This window comes from Vidua chalybeata, chromosome 4 (assembly GCF_026979565.1).
Source record: "Vidua chalybeata isolate OUT-0048 chromosome 4, bVidCha1 merged haplotype, whole genome shotgun sequence".
NCBI classification, from domain to species: Eukaryota; Metazoa; Chordata; class Aves; order Passeriformes; family Viduidae; genus Vidua; species Vidua chalybeata.
In genome coordinates, this window is record NC_071533.1 from 43,399,589 (window position 1) to 43,416,996 (window position 17,408).

Consider the following 17,408-nt stretch of genomic DNA (forward strand, 5'->3'; position numbering starts at 1 on the left):
CCGCGGTTTTTTAAACCGTCCCTCTCCCCCAATCGCCGCCCAGCGCGCTCCGCCCAGCCCCGCCCCCCGCTCTCCTCACCCCAACCGGTTCCAACGGGTATAAGCGCCAACGTCCCCCTCGCGCTCGTCCTAGCCCGGGAGTAGCTCGGCCGCCAACGTCAGAGCGGCAGACAGCCAATCCCGTCCGGCTTCCGCGCCGGGGGGCGGAGCTTCAGGCAGTTTGAACCGGCGCGGCAGCCAATGGGCCGCGGCGGGCTCTCGGGCGCCGCGGGTCGGGTTGCTGTGGCGGGCAGTGCCGCGGAAAACAAGAGGCGGTAAGTGCGCGGCCGGGCACCATTCGGCAGCAGCACCTGAGGGAGCAGAGCCCCGCGCCGCCCGCTCCGCTCCGCTCAGCCAGGCAAGGCCCGCGCAGCGTCAGCGCGCCGCGAGGGACGGAGGGAGCGGGAAGGAGCGGACACCAGCGGCGGTCCTGGGCGCAGAGGCAGCGACGGGCTCCCGCGGCGGGCGGGCGGCACGCCCGGGGCTGAGGGGAGGATTCCTGGCGGGCGGGTGGGGCCGGGAGGGCGGCGGTGGCCCCGGCCCCGGCGGGGAGGGCTGGGGCACGGGCGGCGGGGCCGGGCGGGCTGCCCGCCGCGGCTGCCGCGGGGGGCGGGGAGAGGCGCCCGGCGGCGGAAGGTGCCGCGGTCCCGGCGGGGGAGGCGCGGGCACGGGGGTTGCGGCGGGGCGGGGTCGGGCGCGCTGGGGCGGGAAGGCGCCGGCGGGCGAGAGGCGGGAACGGCCTGAGGCGCGGCCCCGCCTCACGCCGCCTCTCCGCCCACCTCCTACCTCCTCTCGCAGGGACCCGCCGCCGACCTCACCATGGGCAAAGGCGACCCCAATAAGCCGCGGGGCAAGATGTCCTCGTACGCGTACTTCGTGCAGACGTGCCGCGAGGAGCACAAGAAGAAGCACCCGGACTCGTCCGTCAACTTCGCAGAGTTCTCGCGGAAGTGCTCGGAGCGGTGGAAGGTGAGCGGGGCCGGGCCGGGCCGTGCTGAGCCCTCGCCGGACCAGCCCCCGCCCCTGCTGCGGGCTGCTGGGAAAAGATCCTTGGTAGCAGCTGCTGCTTAGGCGTTAGTGGGTCAGTAGCTGCTTTATCTCATCCAGACTCTTCTTTCCCCTCCGTGTGTCCACAGACAATGTCAAGCAAGGAAAAAGGAAAATTTGAAGAAATGGCTAAAGGAGACAAAGCTCGTTATGACAGGGAGATGAAAAACTATGTTCCTCCCAAAGGCGAGAAGAAGGGAAAGAAAAAGGACCCCAACGCTCCTAAAAGACCGCCGTGAGTGTTTCTATGACTCCCTCCCCCCACAGAAAAAAATTATTCTAATAGCTTGATACTTAACTTTAATCACTGTCTCTTGATGTAGGTCTGCGTTCTTCCTTTTCTGTTCTGAACACCGTCCGAAAATCAAAAACGAACATCCTGGCTTGTCTATTGGAGATACAGCAAAGAAACTAGGTGAAATGTGGTCTGAACAGTCGGCCAAAGATAAACAGCCATATGAACAGAAGGCTGCAAAACTAAAGGAGAAGTATGAAAAGGTACAGTAAAAGTAATACAAGAAAGTTAAAATAGTGGAGATCACTGTAAATATCTGACTTGTGTCTTGCACCCACACCATATGGGACTTGTAATTCTTAATGCTTTCTGTCAGCCTTTAGAAGACATGGAAAGGTGTGGTGGGGCAGACATTTGGAACCCTTACAGTGAACCTGGATGTGGGTTTTGCATGTCTAGAGATTTTACCAGTAAGATGCTTTACTACCAGAAAACAGGTCATCTGCTTGCTAAAATAAATATAGTCAGACTCCAAAGCACCATGGTAATTCTAAAATTCTTAAAACTGTCTGCATTGCATGTTCTTTTGCTTAAAGATTTAAGCATGAAAGTCCCAAGGTGGAAATTCTGCTTTCTTGCATGCGCTGGATCTGATCTATGCAGTACAGTAGTATTGAAATACCAAAGCAGTACAGATTTATCTTCTGTGTTCTATTGCTAGCAACTTAAAAGCATTTTTCTTGCAGGATATTGCAGCATATCGTGCCAAGAGCAAGAGTGATGGAGGAAAGAAGGGCCCAGGTAGGCCTGCAGGATCTAAGAAGAAAGCAGAACCAGAGGAGGAGGAGGAAGAAGAGGAAGAGGATGAGGAAGAGGAGGAAGAAGATGAGGATGAAGAATAAATGAATGTCCTGCTGTAAAGATTTATGCTCGGAATCCAATATTTTGCTAAGAATGTGAACTCAAGTGCAGCTCATTGTTAGCTTCAGTATAAAAATCTGTACAGAATTGTGTATAGGTAATGTGGTTCTTTGTAGGGAGACTTCAGTTTATAATGTAAGCAGTAGCCAAGGGCTGCTACAGTTCGGTTTGGAAAAACAAAAGTTGTTGAATGTTTCTGCTGTTTCTGCATATTTAATGGTTTTATTGAAATTCAGTGACTGATAGCCAGGTGTTTCCTTTTAGCTAAGTAAAACAAAGGTAGCTTAATAGCTGATCTTATATTTTGTAGTATTTTTGTTGCATTGTATTACTTTTATAACAGTTTTGTAATAAAATGTTGTACATTATTCTTTTTGTGTTCATGATGTTTCTGAGAGGCTAGGCACCCCCAGAGTGCTGGAATCCTGTGTGGGAACATGCAGTGTTCTTGGGCTCTTGCTGTTACTGCAAAACTGGCAAGTCCCTTAAGCATTGACTCCTGGAGCTTTTGCTGCCACTTAAACTCCTTTAACTGATTTCCTCTCTCACTAACATTAGTTAAGACTGACACTTTCCTTACAGTAGCTTTGTCTGTGTTACCTTGTGGGTGAAAAAAAATCCCTTAAGTAGTGAAGTTCTTGATAATTACTCCTGGGTTATCTTGTTTCCCCGGACTGCTGAAGCACAGGCCTTTGTTTTGGCATAGTAGCTGATAATGAGTGAATGTTTGGAACTTTCTCTTCCAGAGCTCAGGGTCACTGGCCTTGGCTATAAGACAGATGTGGTTAGAGGCATGTCTTCCCAGATGTTGCTACTCCTTCCCTCTGCCCCTGGCTCCAGTATTACTGGATTCTCATAAAATACACGGCTTGCAGAACAGCATGAAAAATGTTGGAATGTTACCTCCACACATGCCAGTAGATTCCTGCAGAAAGAGAAGGCATTTATATAGAACAAAGGCACTTGTATAGAATGTGCCTGATACGTTCCTGTTTGTGGTTGTAACAAGTTATACTATTTCTTGGCTTTCACTTTTTATTTTACTTTAATACATATAAAGGCTTAAATCTAGGTACCTAACTAGGTACCTAGTTTTCAACTAGGGAATTTGAGATCCTGCAGCTAAACTAAATAGCTCAAGTTTAATTTGTTGAGCTAAATACCAGGAAATAACTTTTATTAGCCCTTGAAAAGCCCAGCCCTGAATGTGTAATGTCTAAAAAAATTAAGTAATATAAAGGGCAGGCTTCCAAGATTTTGTTTAAAATGTGTCCCTATTGTCCATTAGCTTATGAAGTAAGTTTGTGTCCCATCATTGTACTATGTGTAAGATAAAATGTGTTTTCAGGACATTACTACAGTAAATGTCACTGGGTAGGTCAAGCACTTTCTGAAACAGGCTTGAGAAAAACATGGAAATTAAGTAACTGTAAAGGCAATTCAAATATTTTTATACTGGAGTAGGTGTTAATCTTTGAGAGCCTTAGAAACCCAGAGTTGCTTTTTCTTCCTCACCCTGCCCCTGAGACATTTTAAGTGGCATCAGAAGGATTACCTGCTGTTTTGCATGTTGGACCTGCCAGAGATAACTTGGCACAGGTGAGATCAGTGGCTCCATTTTTCAGGCTCAGATTTCCTGAAGCTGCAGGCATAAACCAGAAGTGAGAGGCAGGACAGCACCTCCAGTGCTCAAGAACATTTTTTGCTGTAGAATTTGCAGTCCTACAGCACCTGTATCCTTAACTCAGAAATTCTTCCATCTAGAGGCAATTCCCTGTTACAGTGTGTTTCCAAGATCATGCTGATCTTGTTACCACATCCTGTTCGGACTTCCCTGTAGAAATGCACCATCATGTCCTCTCACTTCTAACAATCTCTCCCTGAATCAGAACAGTGATGCTTCATGAAGTCTTTCTGATAAGATTATTTAAATTTTCTGCAGTGAAGGGGTAAAGTCAGAGTACATTGACTAATTTGATTTTTTGACTTTTTTTTTTTAATTTGAAACAAAATACAGCCCTTCAGGTGTCCTTACAAGTTGCAAACCAAAAACTCTGCATCAGGCTGATCTATCAACTGAGAACAATGCCATGAATAAAGATAACATTTAAAAAAAAAAACCCTCATATTTTGTCCTTTTCGCAAGAAGGATGTTCAATATAAAGGCAAGTGGAAAAGAGTACATGAAAATTACTGCTTTCAAATTAAGCTTTAAAAAGTATGATGTGTCAGGTCAGGGAGTTCATGTAATGCCCATCTGTGAGCACTTGCTTGAAAGGACTAATAAGTAATCAAAGTGTAAGGGGAATGTTCAGTACAGATAAGGCCATAGAAGAAAAGCTAAATTAGTTTTTCACATCACTGCTCAATACGGATGAACTTATGAAATAACTCACTGGAGGTGAGCTGGGGAGTCTAAAACCAAAACTAAGTTTTACCCAAAATGGTTGGATGCACTGGGAAGAACTCTCACATTTCATTACATGTTCAGCATAAAGACATCCCACACAGTAAAACAGACCAAAATACCACCAAAAGTAAGTCTGAGGTGGATAAAGAGGAAGAATGAGAGAATAACAAATGTAGGAAAACAGTTTTTAGAAAGTTCAAGTTATTTCTAAACCAGTAAGCCAAAAAAAAACCCCGCACATCAACAGACCAGACACAGCAACGTGTGGCAAAGCAAAAGAGCATCAGAGCAACATGAGAAAACAGATGAACAACTTTCAAACACATCTGTCATGTCTGAACTCCAACCAGCAACCAAGTCTCACACAGCCAGACACTCCTCCAAACAGTGGGATGAGGGAGAGAACTGGAATGGTAAAAGTAAGTAAACTCATGCCTTGAGATAGAAGCAGCTTCATAATTGAAATAAAATAATAATAAATGAATAAATTATACTGAAAAGGAAAATAACAAAAAGATAAAAAAATGCAAACGAAGAGATGCAAATGAAAAGCAACCATGCAGTAATGCACAGCCAGTTTCCAAAAAATGTCCTTCAGCCAGCTTTCACCCTTTCACCCTAGTTATATGCTGACTCTTATGGCATAGAATATCTGTTTGCTCAGTGGTGGGGCTTACCTGTCCCAGCTGTGTCCCCTTCCAGCTCCTTGTGCACTCCCAGCCTCCTTGCTGTCAGGTCAGTATGAGAAGCTGAAAAGTCCTTGACTAAGTGTAAACATTGCTCAGTGACAACTAAATCAACATTATCCTCCCCCTAAATCCAATACACAGCACTGTACCAGCTACTAGTAAGAAAATTAACTCATCCAAAGCCTGTGCATCCACAGATCCAAGACGGCTGCCAAACTGTCCCAGGGATAATGCATGCTCAAGATACAGTAGCAATGTCTAGAAGAAAACTTTTTTAACCTTGTAGAGGGGTTTCAGGAAGTTTTCATGACAAAATTTTTTAATGGAAGAAGCATGGTAAAGTATCTGTCTCAAATCCAAGTGCAAAAGAACTTGAAACAAAATCACAGGACAGATGGTATTCATCCAAGAGGTCTAAGGAAATTCAAGCGATGAAATGGCTGAACTTTGAACTGTACTTTATATTTTTTTCATTTAAAACTGACTTCATGAGTACTAGATGAATGGAAGGTCACAAATACAATGCTAATTTTTAGAAAACATTCTGTGGAGATGCAGAGAGCTTCAGACCAGGAATGTCCATATGACAAGTTGGTAGGAGCCACAGTACAGCTGAGAATTGCTGGACAAATGGCTAAATAGAACTTGTGATTTCCCAAGAGGAAATCACATTCCATAGAGCTGTAAATATTCTTTGAAGAAATCTGTGAACCTTAAGGTAAAGGAGATCAGGTAGGTTTGATCTACTTGACCTTTTCTGGTCTACTTCTCATAAAAGAAATAAATCACCATGGAAGATCTTGCATGAATAACAAGAGCTAACAGTGAAGATCTGCAAAGTCAGCCTGCAGCCTGAAGTGACAGGAACAGTAAAACCAGAAGGTGAGATATGGTGTTAGTACAAATTGTATTACATGCTAATATGTGCTTCCCTTTCACATGTGAAGGGGGAAAAGCAGGCCTAACATTCAAGTTATGGGTAATATGAGGTAATATTACATTAGTCTAGAGGAGATGCTGGAGCTGTAACAGATAATTCTGTGAAGATATAATGAATGTTTGCTAGGAAGGCAAATAGCATGTTAGGCATTATCAGGTAAAAGAGTTACAAACAAAACACATATTCAGTATTGCATTATCATTTTCCTGGAGAAATAGGAGGTTTCCTTTTTCTTAGGTCATCAAAGAACAAAGCCTATTTACAAAGCTGGTCTTATTTTTCCAAAGCTAAACCTATGGTCTGGAAAATCGTAAATACACATGTGTGTGTGTGTATGTGTGTCTTGATTAGAACAGCTACAGACCTGGGAACTGTATATATTCAGTATATATAGGCTTTAAAACTCCTAGAACACTAATGAAGTTGCAAATGATCGTGGAGAGAAAATCACAAAAAAACAAAAAAACAAAACAAAAAAAGAAATAGGAGTTTTACCTTTGATTAGCCCATGATGTATTGAACTTTTCCATAACAGTTTATCATAGGCATCTGGTCTATAACATTGGTACATAATCTAGTACATATTGTTCAGTGATGGATTATTTGCTGTGGTAGTGACAATTGCTGATCTCACTTCACTCGCCTTAGTATAGATTTATTTTTCTGTTTGTTTTCTCATTTTGGCTTCTATTTCTTTACACATCCTGAAATATCTAAGTGTTTGGCCAGCAAGCTTTGCATGTCCAGAAATTGCTGGGCCTCTTGTATGAGCTGCATGACAATCCATCTGCTTTTCCATGATCCTATTTGAATCCAATGTCAAGAATCCCATAACAGAGCCCAGATGCTGAGCTCACTGCTGCATTCTCCAATGCACACAGCCCTTCAGGGATACATTAAGTCTCCTAACTGTGGAGTAACACAAGATTCAGATCTACCTGATAAAAAAAGATGACTCCCTACACAAAATCCTCAAATTACTTAATTGTCACAGGCCAGCACCAACTAGTAAGTGAACCTGTACATTGCTCTGATTATCCTGACAACCTGAAACCAACTATCTCCTTTAGTCTCAGTGTTGGAGAGGCTCATGATGTTCCAGGACTGAATATGAAGTCAACCACCAGAAAAATCTTTATAGCTAGCAGATCCAGGGCTCCACTGGTAAGTTGTATGGCTATTGTCAGTATTTCCTGGCCCAAACGTCTAATGGTAAAGTTTGTACCCATAAATAATTTCTTCAGCAGAGCTGGAGGGATGATGTTTGTATGGACAAGACCACAAAATTCTGAAAGGCCCTTTGAAAAATGAGCGGTTATTGATGTTCTTGTCAGTGCTGCTACCTTGAAACCAGCTCCTGACAGACTGAACTCTCCACTGACCTAGCACTGACTACCCCTTGTCACTAAATGACAGTTAGTAACAACCCCTTCAGGAATTAAGACCTTTAACAAGCTTCATAATTCACCTATAGCTCATTGATTGTCACAGGAGTGGAGTGCACTGCAGAGCCAGCATGCCTCTTCAGAAACATTAAAACTTTTTGCATAAATCAGATGATACATGACTGAAGTCTGCCTAGACTAAAGCAGTCATTGGAGAAATTCTATACTATTAAATAGAAAAGCCAACTCTAGTCAGAAAGTGCTTGAATTATATCATGCCAGAAGCAGAGACAAGGTTAGACATGTATCCTTGCAGCATCCTTTCACTGCCCTGCACCTTTTGACCACAATGATCCTTCTGACCTCTGAGTGAGATAGGCTGCTGTGCTACCTAGACTTTTGATCTGATCTTGCATGTGCTTAGTGTTTTAATGTTATGATCAGTTCTTATCCTAATTCAAAATATTTTTCAGCTTGCCCATAATTCTGGAACATGGACACCATTTTTCTCATACTGACTTGGAAGATAATGGGATAATGTTACAGGAAAAAAAAAAACCCAGGAGTGTTTATCTCCAGCTGGAAATGGCCCATTCAATATTACTTTATTCTCAAAAGCTTTTACCAATAGTAACCAGACCCTACTCTGCTACAGGGTTACAGAAATAGTTTTCCTCAGCAACACCTCATACCATCTTACCTTCTCTCCCAGATGGTTGGAGAGACAGCTTTCCTTCCCATTGCCAGGTTGTTTAGCTGTATCTCTAGAGGTTCCTTGGCATCTTCAGGACAGGCAGGACTTCAGTGCATTCCTCAATGCAATCGAAAGAGCAGCATGACTAGAAGCCTTCCAGAGCTGGGCACGCTTTCTCTCTTGGTCAGCTTTCCCAAATCTCTGCTTCTTAGGAACTCAAAAGAATCTTCCAGAAGGCTTCTACTTTCATCCAGTTCTGCTTTCTTCCACAGTTTCTGTTGCCTCAGAAATAAAAACACAACACCTGCATTTGTAGCTGTCTGTTGGGCAATTGTGATGGCCTTGAGGGCTCTGGCAAGGTGCTGCAGCCATCCCACAGGCTCAGGCTGGCACAGCTTGCATTGCCAGGCAGGGCTCAGGGTCTCCTGTGCAGAATGACACGGTGGGACAAAGTCCCTGGCTGTATGGAGAGGTGTTTTCATCAGCTTGCAGTGGGGTGTTTTCACGACCAGCCCTCAGAAGTGCCAGTACCAGTCTCCATGGCTCTGGCCCAGCCGTTTCCCACAAGTGCTAATGCTGTTTCCCATGGCAGGTCTAACTCAGGGAACATGCACCCTCACACACAGATGATTCAGAAGACCTACTCCTGTCTAATGTCAGGGCTACTAGAAAGATACTGCCCTACATTATTTTCCTGGGGATATCCTCCTACAAATTTCAAGGGGAAAGGCTGTATTTGGATTCCTATTTCCACCTTAGTGCCTTCACGTGGTTCGCAAAGCCCATTCCAAGCTGTGCTTCTTCATCTGAAGGCTGTAGCTAAACAGCAGTCTGGGCATGCTGCCTTCTTAGCTGACACACACTGCCACCAGCAGCCCTTTCCAGGGAAGTATAATATCATCTCTCCATTCATTTTCCCTTTCCCAGGGATGCTCAGCCAGAAGGCTGCTATTGCCATCATGCTTATCTCAGGCATTAGTTTGTTTGTTTTTCATTATGAATTAGAGCTATGCTACTTCTCCCACCTTTCTGGGTTTTTTTTTTTTTTTTTTTTTTACTCCTGCACAAGAAACATCATTTGAATATTAGATCACTGGAGGCAGATCTGCTTTCACACTGAATGATTGCATTCACGAGAGCTGCTGGACACACCCTGCCCTCAGCCCTGCTTTAGCTGCACTCCACTTCAGAGAGGGCACTGTTCCTGTCCCTAAAACAATTGTGTTTCTTCTCTGTGAAGCAAATTAATAGGAAAAAGTATGGCTCTAACATGCAAACAAACCTTTTCATCTTGGTTTTTCAGCAGCTCTAACTCCTCCTTACAGACTTGGATGCCTGTCACCTTCATTGACCTGTTGACTGAAGGAACATGCATTTTTCATCAGTCAGTTCAGCCACCCATCAGCCACCACAGACCACTGCTTTCCTGGAGAGTCTCCATCCACAATGTTATTCAGAAAAGCCACAGAGTAGTGCAATGAGGTAAAAATCCCAAGGGTTGTGCAGACACCTTAGTTTTAATATCACCAGGCCCCTCATTATGTGGTCCTGGAGAACACTTCATTAGCTCCTCCATATAAAGAACACGTCAGATTTTTAAGATTTTAAAAAACAAAGGTTACTAACCATTACCTGGGTTACTGGGATGTAAAATCCATATGAACACTTCTTCCTGCTATTGCTCCACAGCAGTTCCCACAGCTGAGGGTGTGACGAGGGGGACAGCTCACACCAGTGCACACACCTGGGGCAGCAGTGAGGCCCCAGGACAGGAGGGCCAAACTGGTTTCAGACTTCAGGGGTCACTTACGGTTTATGCTTTGGGTTTTATTCAAAACCCAAGGGAGCCAAAATCACGTACATTTTTTGACAGCCTATCACTTTCTCTAACTAGATTCGTTCTACGTAGACTCTTTTTATATAGTGCCAGCCAAGCTACACAATTTACAGATCCAACATTGCAGGAGTTCAGAGTAGGCTTGAAGGGTAAAGTCAACAGCCACAGGACCAAATGCTGGCAACCACTTCTGATGTTCCCTGAAAATACTTATTACCCTGGAAGATAACCACTGACACTTCTCAGATTATTCTCATTAAAGTAAGCAGGATAAAATTCCAGAACACAGCAGGACCTACTATTCTCATGACTTTCATAGCAATGAGAACAACCAAAAATAGAAAATTTGCCAATTTGTTTCCCCTTATTTCTTTTCACCTATTACAGTTGATGGATCTAAGCTCAGCAGCAGGGGACAAACAATAAATGCTTTTACAGAAATAAAGCTTATGTTCAAAAGTGTAGATAATTTTTTCTTCATGTTCTTAAACTCTCCTTATTACTTTGCCTCCATAGATTCTTGCACAATTTGATGGTTTTTAAAGTAAAAGGAAAATTGTGCTTTATAAACAGCAAAATCTACCAAAGCATCTTTTGTGTTTTACGGGCAGTGGTATGTTTTGCTTTTTTTTGCAAGAAGGCTCACAGATCAAGAGTTAAGCATAAAATTTTAACATCTCTGGCATGGTGTAATAGATCTCAAGTTTCTTGATGTAGTTTTAGAGCAGTAAGTTGATAGGTTTTGGCTTTCGGGACTGCAGTTTGGAGGCAAATGGTATGGAAGAAGCAGGCAGTAGTGAAGGAGATTGACTGGCAGTAGGGAAAGAGAATGCACTGATTCTAGGAATCCATCAGTGGGGACAATGTCTTTGGTACTGTCCTAAGCGTGCGGTAGGTTCTCCTGGGGCCAGGATCTCTGGTAATAAAGAAAGATGTCCCCTCCTTCCTATCAGTCCCTGTTTCCATACATAAAAAGGTGCTGCCTACAGGAATAGCCTGTGCTGTAACTCCAGGGTTTTGTCAAAAGAGCCTTTTGAAATCTGAATACTCCAAAGTTCTCTGACAGATATGGCTGGGAAGCAAGAATCCCATTTGTGAAAAAAGCCCTGTAGATTTCAGCACTTAGGTTTGCTCTTAGAATTTGTCTCTTTCATGCCCTGATTTAATTACATCCTCCTTTGCTAAGGAACCTTCTGAGGAAAAAATAAAGTTTGGTTGAAACATGTCTCTTGAAACATGGTGGTTTGGTTGAAACATGGTGGAAGCATAAATGAACTAAGATAAGACACAGTAAAAACAATACAAACTAGACCTGGCCTTTGGTTCTATTCTCAAGTTCATTTTCTATGAGCATATTAAATCTACCTAATTATATCAGGGCAGGTCATACAAAAATCCAAATGTGTCCATGTGGCAGTTCTCAGTGGGAATTTAAGCTTTCATTTCACTGGGAAAAAATCTGAGTCCCCACAGATGCAACAAAAAGTACCTAGATAGAACTTAAACTGCATTTAATATTTTTAAGTTTGCAACATTTAAGTTTTCTAGATTTTGAGATATAGGGATTTCTGTAAAGATAATAATCAATCTTTACTCTGCAAAAGTATAGTAAAACAAAAAATTCAAATATTTTATTTACTTCACCTAAAAAACAAGCAACCCATGAGTAAGATATACATAGGTTTCCCAGATTTTTCCCTAATAAATTTTTTAAAGATTTATACAATTTCTACAGAAACATACAGTGTATCAAAATCTGCATAAATCAAATTTATAAAATATGTAGAAATGCATAGTGATATTATCATCAACTTACAAAGCAAGATTATGGGAATTATTTTTTTCCAAGCCGGCTATAGTAGGAAAGTCATTACAGCAACAGCTTCTTATGATCTCATGTTTTGTAAGGTTTCAGTCTCACATACAGATTCATATTCACATACAGCATCAGCTTTCAATGAATTGCACATAATACCCATTTAAAATGCACACCTGCACAATTTATGTGCCACCATTCTTTCTCTTATGCATAGTTGTATGATTAAATTAATCTACCCAACACACAAATGGAGTCAGTTTTCACACACACAAGGAACAAGTACCAGCACAAAACCTTCTTTTCATTTTTTCCAGTTTCTCCCTCCTTTATTTTCTATTTTTCATAGCTCTGAAAGGATAGATGAGTTTAAAGAAACTAGGAAAGATCCCAAACTAATAGATCAGTGCTGACAGCCCTATAAGTTCCAACTCTGTCACCAAATATGATACATAACCCTTGTTAACATCAATGGAAACTGCATGCAATGCTATTCTAGACTTCAGGGAAGTATTTAGTTATACTTAATTGTGTGACATGTTATAGGGATAACAGTTATGGAATCAGTACACTGATGTCAACATTTAAGTTACAAAATCTAGAGAAAGGAAGTGAGGATAAGTCATTTCCTCTCCACCTCTGTATTCGTTCAGAGTGAATATTTATATTCCTAAAGGAGTTCCCATCAACTCCTTTCCAGAACATTTTTAGAAACAACTTCTTCACATTCTACTCTGTACACTATAGCACCAAGCAGTTGGTTTTTCGTGTTTGCAATCCCTCTGGAGACGTTGTGAATGACAGAAATAACAAGAAAATTAGTACAAACAGTGTGATTTCAGGATTTCCATTTCTCTTTTGGAATCTAAATCTGGCACCCAAACTGGCTGACAGATGTCCTTGTGATGAATTACACAGATGTGTTAAGTAGCTGGATGTTTTTTGCCTAATTAAAAGTTTTAGTCCACCTCTAAGTGATTTCCATTTAAAATAGCAGTATAAATGAAATATTTGATTCTTTCCAAGTTTTACATAATTGTGCAGCTTGTTTGTTGTTGTTGATTTTAATTATTTTTATGTAAGGCATGGTTTAAACAAGCAAATTAGTGCTTATAAATTCTTAACTGGATTCATGAGGGTGCTTACCTCCATCAAATTGTACCACATTAGCACTAAACTTGACAGTCTTCCTTCCACCGTACCAAGCATTCAGTCGGAGCAGAGCAGCCAAACTGGCAATAGAAATTTGTCTTCATTAGCACAGTAATTACATAGGGTGGTACGGATGGTCCCTACCCCTGGTGACAGTTCAGAACAACCCACTGTAAATTTCCAATAAATGCTTTCCTTGTGAAAGAGAGAAATGAAAGAGGCACTAAATATGTTGAAATTCATCTTCCAAAAAAGCAGCATGACTGTGAGAGAAGGCCACCCTGGCTAATAACCTGTGGCAGTGCTTAGTAAGATGTAAAATTAAATAAAAATATACAACAGGTTGATAATCACCAAGTTCTATGAAAATCTGATTACTACAACCTTTTCAAGTGTGTGTAAAAAAACTGCCTTCAGACCCCTGAGTGTAATCCCAAAGAAGACGACAACGCTTTTAACTATGTTCCTATGAACCATAGCTAACAGCACATTAATTTACCAACATCTTGAAACAAAAAGATGTAAACATCTACAGAGTTTAAGGTAAAGCAGTTTTGTAAACATTAACTGCGGATGATAATGTTATTGTAATAATCACAGTTCCTCTATGTCCTTCATCCAAGCCAGGAGGCTCACAGCTGTACAAAGTTAATAACTGCAGCAGTTTTCAGGCTATTTTCAGTCCTGTACAAATGAATGCGTCAGTAGGTAGGTTTTGTCTGTCTACACACTAAGGATGTTGTTCATTTCCCATTTTTGTGTTGCTTTACTGGAGTCACACTCTGAAATGAAAACTTGATGGAGGACTTCGGAGCGATCCAAGCACTTCCCTGATGGAATGTGAGTAAATCTGTGCAGATTCTGAAAGACAAAACCATCAGGAAAATGTGTTGGGTTTTTGTGTTGGGTTTATTTTCTTTTTTTGGGTTTTTTTTTTAACACTTTCTTTACATCTGCAATATAGTTATTTACAAATCCAGTTTTCAGCATCCCAAAACAGATCAGATCTACACTCATTTTACTATTTGGTAAACATAGCACTTTGCAGCCTTCATATTAAATCTTTGGTTCCTGTAGGTCCTCTTGAGATGCCTCCTGTTTCTCTTAGGCAACAAACTGCTAACAAAATAAGCAAAACTCTATCTAAAATGCTTCTAGCCTTTTCATCCATCCTGTAACCAAAGTAGAAGATTAACTATTGAGGACAGCTCTATGAGGACTTCACTGGGCAGGTCCTCCTCCAGTGAGCCCTCACAGAAAACAAATGCACAACAGCAACATTAACAGCACAGGAGTAAAAAAAGGTACTAACTTGGCTCCCTGTTTGGCTGGCAGAAGAAGGAGTAAAGAGTGTAAGAGTTAAGTCTGGCTTCTGGAGCAACAGGAGGCTGCCTAAGGAAGTACAAACCTATTGCGCCAGGCACACTCAGGCTGACTCTCGCACGTCTGTCTCCTTCCACACCCACTGTGCTCCCATGCTCCACTCTCCTGCATTTGGTCTGTGACTCCTCTCCTGCTTGCTGACCCCGTGTGCCAGAGGCATCCCTGACTCACTGACTGGCTGCATCCAGTGTGGAGGGGAAGGGAGCAGAAGCAAGCCTATGGCACTGAGGGGCCAGGGCTCTGCAGCCCTGCCCCGTGCACACACATACCCCTGGCATGGGGACCCTCTCCATCACCCCCACACACATGTACACAGCCAAATGTTCATTCACATCAATACTTGGCTCCTGCTGTGTGGCCAGATGTGGAGGTCCTCTAGTTGGAGAGACAAATGGATATCTAAACAAAAGCAACAGGCAGACCACCACCAGCCCTGTTCTTGATGTTTGCTTACAGGCACTGAAAGCCCTGCTACTGCTCAGTGCTCAAGCAGCACATGTTACACTCACCAAACTGGCACACTGTTTGTTTCAGAGACAGCCAACTGACCAACCAGAAAAAATTTCCTTGCAGCATTAATTTACACAAGGCCACAACATTTTTCAGCAGTCTGTAAGTGTCTCATTCCTTACACCTTCACCATTAGCAGAACAGTTATTCCCTCTGTACCGCACAGCAGTGTGCCCAATTCCTAGTATTTGGTTACACACCCTTGGTGGTCCTTTCATTCTTATCCTCCCTTTTTTTTTTCTTTCTAGAAGCCAGTCAATGTTTTGTTCTACAGCCCAGACTGTGCTTACTGGGCTTCCTTATAACTTGTGATAATAAGCAAACAATTACACAACTGGTGCTAGTGCAGAAGAAATGGATCTTGCATAAATGAAATTCTTAGAAAGAAGCCAAGTAACATGCTGGGACATACTAGAATGGCTGGACAGTTAAAAACTGCTACATATTATTCTGCTGAAATATTAAAGCTGAAATTGGAACTTACCTGCCACTGCTTATTGATTTTTACATTTCATGTTTAAAAAAAATTGTCTGTCTATCCAGCACAAGGAAGCTGGGCTGGATGGAGATGGCATTGTGGTACCTGATATTTCCTAACTCTATGCAAACACCAGAAAATGTGGAGTAGCTTAAAGAATAACAAATAGATTTCACTGCTCTCAACTGTGCCTGCATCTTTCAGACAAAGAATAAAGAATCCAGATAACCAGCTAATGAATTAATAAATATGCAATATGCCAGCCATATAAGCTGAAGAAAAATTGACATAGAATAGTTTCTTAGATGTAGAACCAAGTTATATGTGGCTATATCCAAGGATAACGTCACCCCTAGACTATTCAGTCTCACTTTCTTAAGAGACAAACAGAAATAGAAACTTAGGCATTTTTTAAAGCAACACTAACAAAACTTATATGAATAGAAGACTTACAGATGTAATGACTAAATAGAGTGTAGCAGCGCTCACATGTATATCAGCCAACATTCCAAGTCCTTATTAAAAATTTATAGATTTTGCAGTAGCATTATAACAGCACCACACCCAGGATTAAGAACAGAGCATGTTATTATTACTAGAGAATGGCTAATGAACAGGAAGTGAAATACTGAAGCAGACAAAGACAACACAAAAAGACAGAGTAATCTTACGTTTACCTGTTTCTATGTAGGCTTAAAAATATCTTCAGTCTTTAAAGAGAGAAACACTTCAGTTTAGACTGCCCAAAATGAGACCTAATACTGACCCTAGCTTCTAAATGCACTCCAGCATTTAAGCCATCTTCTCACAGCATATATGAGATAACAGGACTTTCTTGATATAGAGCATACAAGCAGAGAGGGTGATGGCACTAAAAGCTTTTATAAAGTCTGTCACTAGTAGTGACATGCTCTTGGCTTCCTCTGAGACACCTGCTAACTCCTAATGTCTCTGTGGCAACAAATGTAGCCTCATGGAGTTTTCCTTAAAGATTTTGCTACAGAAGACAGGAACTAGATTCACTAAATGAAAGGATCTTTTACTTGAGGAAGTTTTTCTAGCAAGCATGTATTTCTGAGAATGTGCCATTAAAAATGTACTCCATTCAATTAACCTTGTCATAGATCTTTAATTTTAGATACACATAAAACAATTTTTTAAAGGTGCAAAAAACCCCAGTATGAAATCTAAAAATTTATTTTCTTCTATATATCTGTTGCATACCTTGAAGAATTGCCACTCCTTGAATTCATTCTGATTACAGTGTGTAATCATAATTTTGGATCCATCTGGTCCTTTAGTTAAGCACTGATCATACTGCATGAGTTGATTTGCTTCGTTGATTCGGAAAAGCTAACGGAAAAGAAAAAGCCATTTTCATAACAGTTGACTCAACAACCATTTTATGCACACTGCAAATACACTGAAATTGCAACATTGAAAATATTTTCTGTTTTTATTACACCTGTCTTTCATAAGGGTTCTTTATTTTGCATAACACATTATTACTATCACAATACTAAATTTCATGGTTAACTTTCCTGTAGGACTTAGGAAACCAAGAAACTTAAACAGAAAGACAAAAATGGTAAAGGGATTCCTATTCAGGGACTTCTAGAAGTGTTTTATTACAAACCTTTGTATGATTTGATGGCCAAACAACCCATTATCTTTATAAAATCCTGGTAGCAAGTCCTTGATCCTGGACAGTAATTTCATATGAAGACACTAAAACTTTGGCATTTTACCCATGGAAGAAATCAATCTAATTCATCCAGATACAAAAAGATTTTCCTAGCTACTTCTTACAGAATAATTGCTACAGGGTTTTTTGGGTAGCATATGCAGAAAAAGTAGTTTAGGGAACCTTTT

The 17,408-nt window shown here is 41.6% G+C and overlaps 2 protein-coding genes across 4 annotated transcripts in view; one reads left to right on the forward strand and one right to left on the reverse strand.

Moving 5' to 3' along the window:
* The first annotated feature begins 250 nt into the window (after nucleotides 1-250).
* Nucleotides 251-2,610, forward strand: HMGB2 (high mobility group box 2). 2 transcript variants are annotated; one of them, XM_053940594.1, is made up of 5 exons: nucleotides 251-314; nucleotides 838-1,008; nucleotides 1,176-1,321; nucleotides 1,410-1,584; nucleotides 2,068-2,610. In XM_053940594.1, exons 2-5 carry the CDS (start codon nucleotides 859-861, stop codon nucleotides 2,221-2,223), a joined length of 627 nt encoding a protein of 208 aa, XP_053796569.1. In that variant the 5' UTR covers nucleotides 251-314; nucleotides 838-858; the 3' UTR covers nucleotides 2,224-2,610. The 2 variants fall into 2 exon arrangements, with proteins under 2 accessions (XP_053796569.1, XP_053796568.1); XM_053940593.1 differs by lacking the exon at nucleotides 251-314 and adding an exon at nucleotides 318-397.
* Nucleotides 2,611-11,801: 9,191 nt separating this feature from the next.
* GALNT7 (polypeptide N-acetylgalactosaminyltransferase 7) overlaps nucleotides 11,802-17,408 on the reverse strand; it is a 68,569-nt gene continuing 62,962 nt past the window's right edge. For both annotated transcript variants that reach the window (XM_053941661.1, XM_053941662.1), the window contains exons 11-12: nucleotides 16,761-16,889; nucleotides 11,802-14,026 (exon numbers count right to left, since the gene is read on the reverse strand). In XM_053941661.1, coding sequence (XP_053797636.1) covers nucleotides 13,889-14,026; nucleotides 16,761-16,889 — 267 coding nt within the window. In that variant the 3' untranslated portion in view covers nucleotides 11,802-13,888. The remainder of the gene's footprint in view (nucleotides 14,027-16,760; nucleotides 16,890-17,408) is intronic.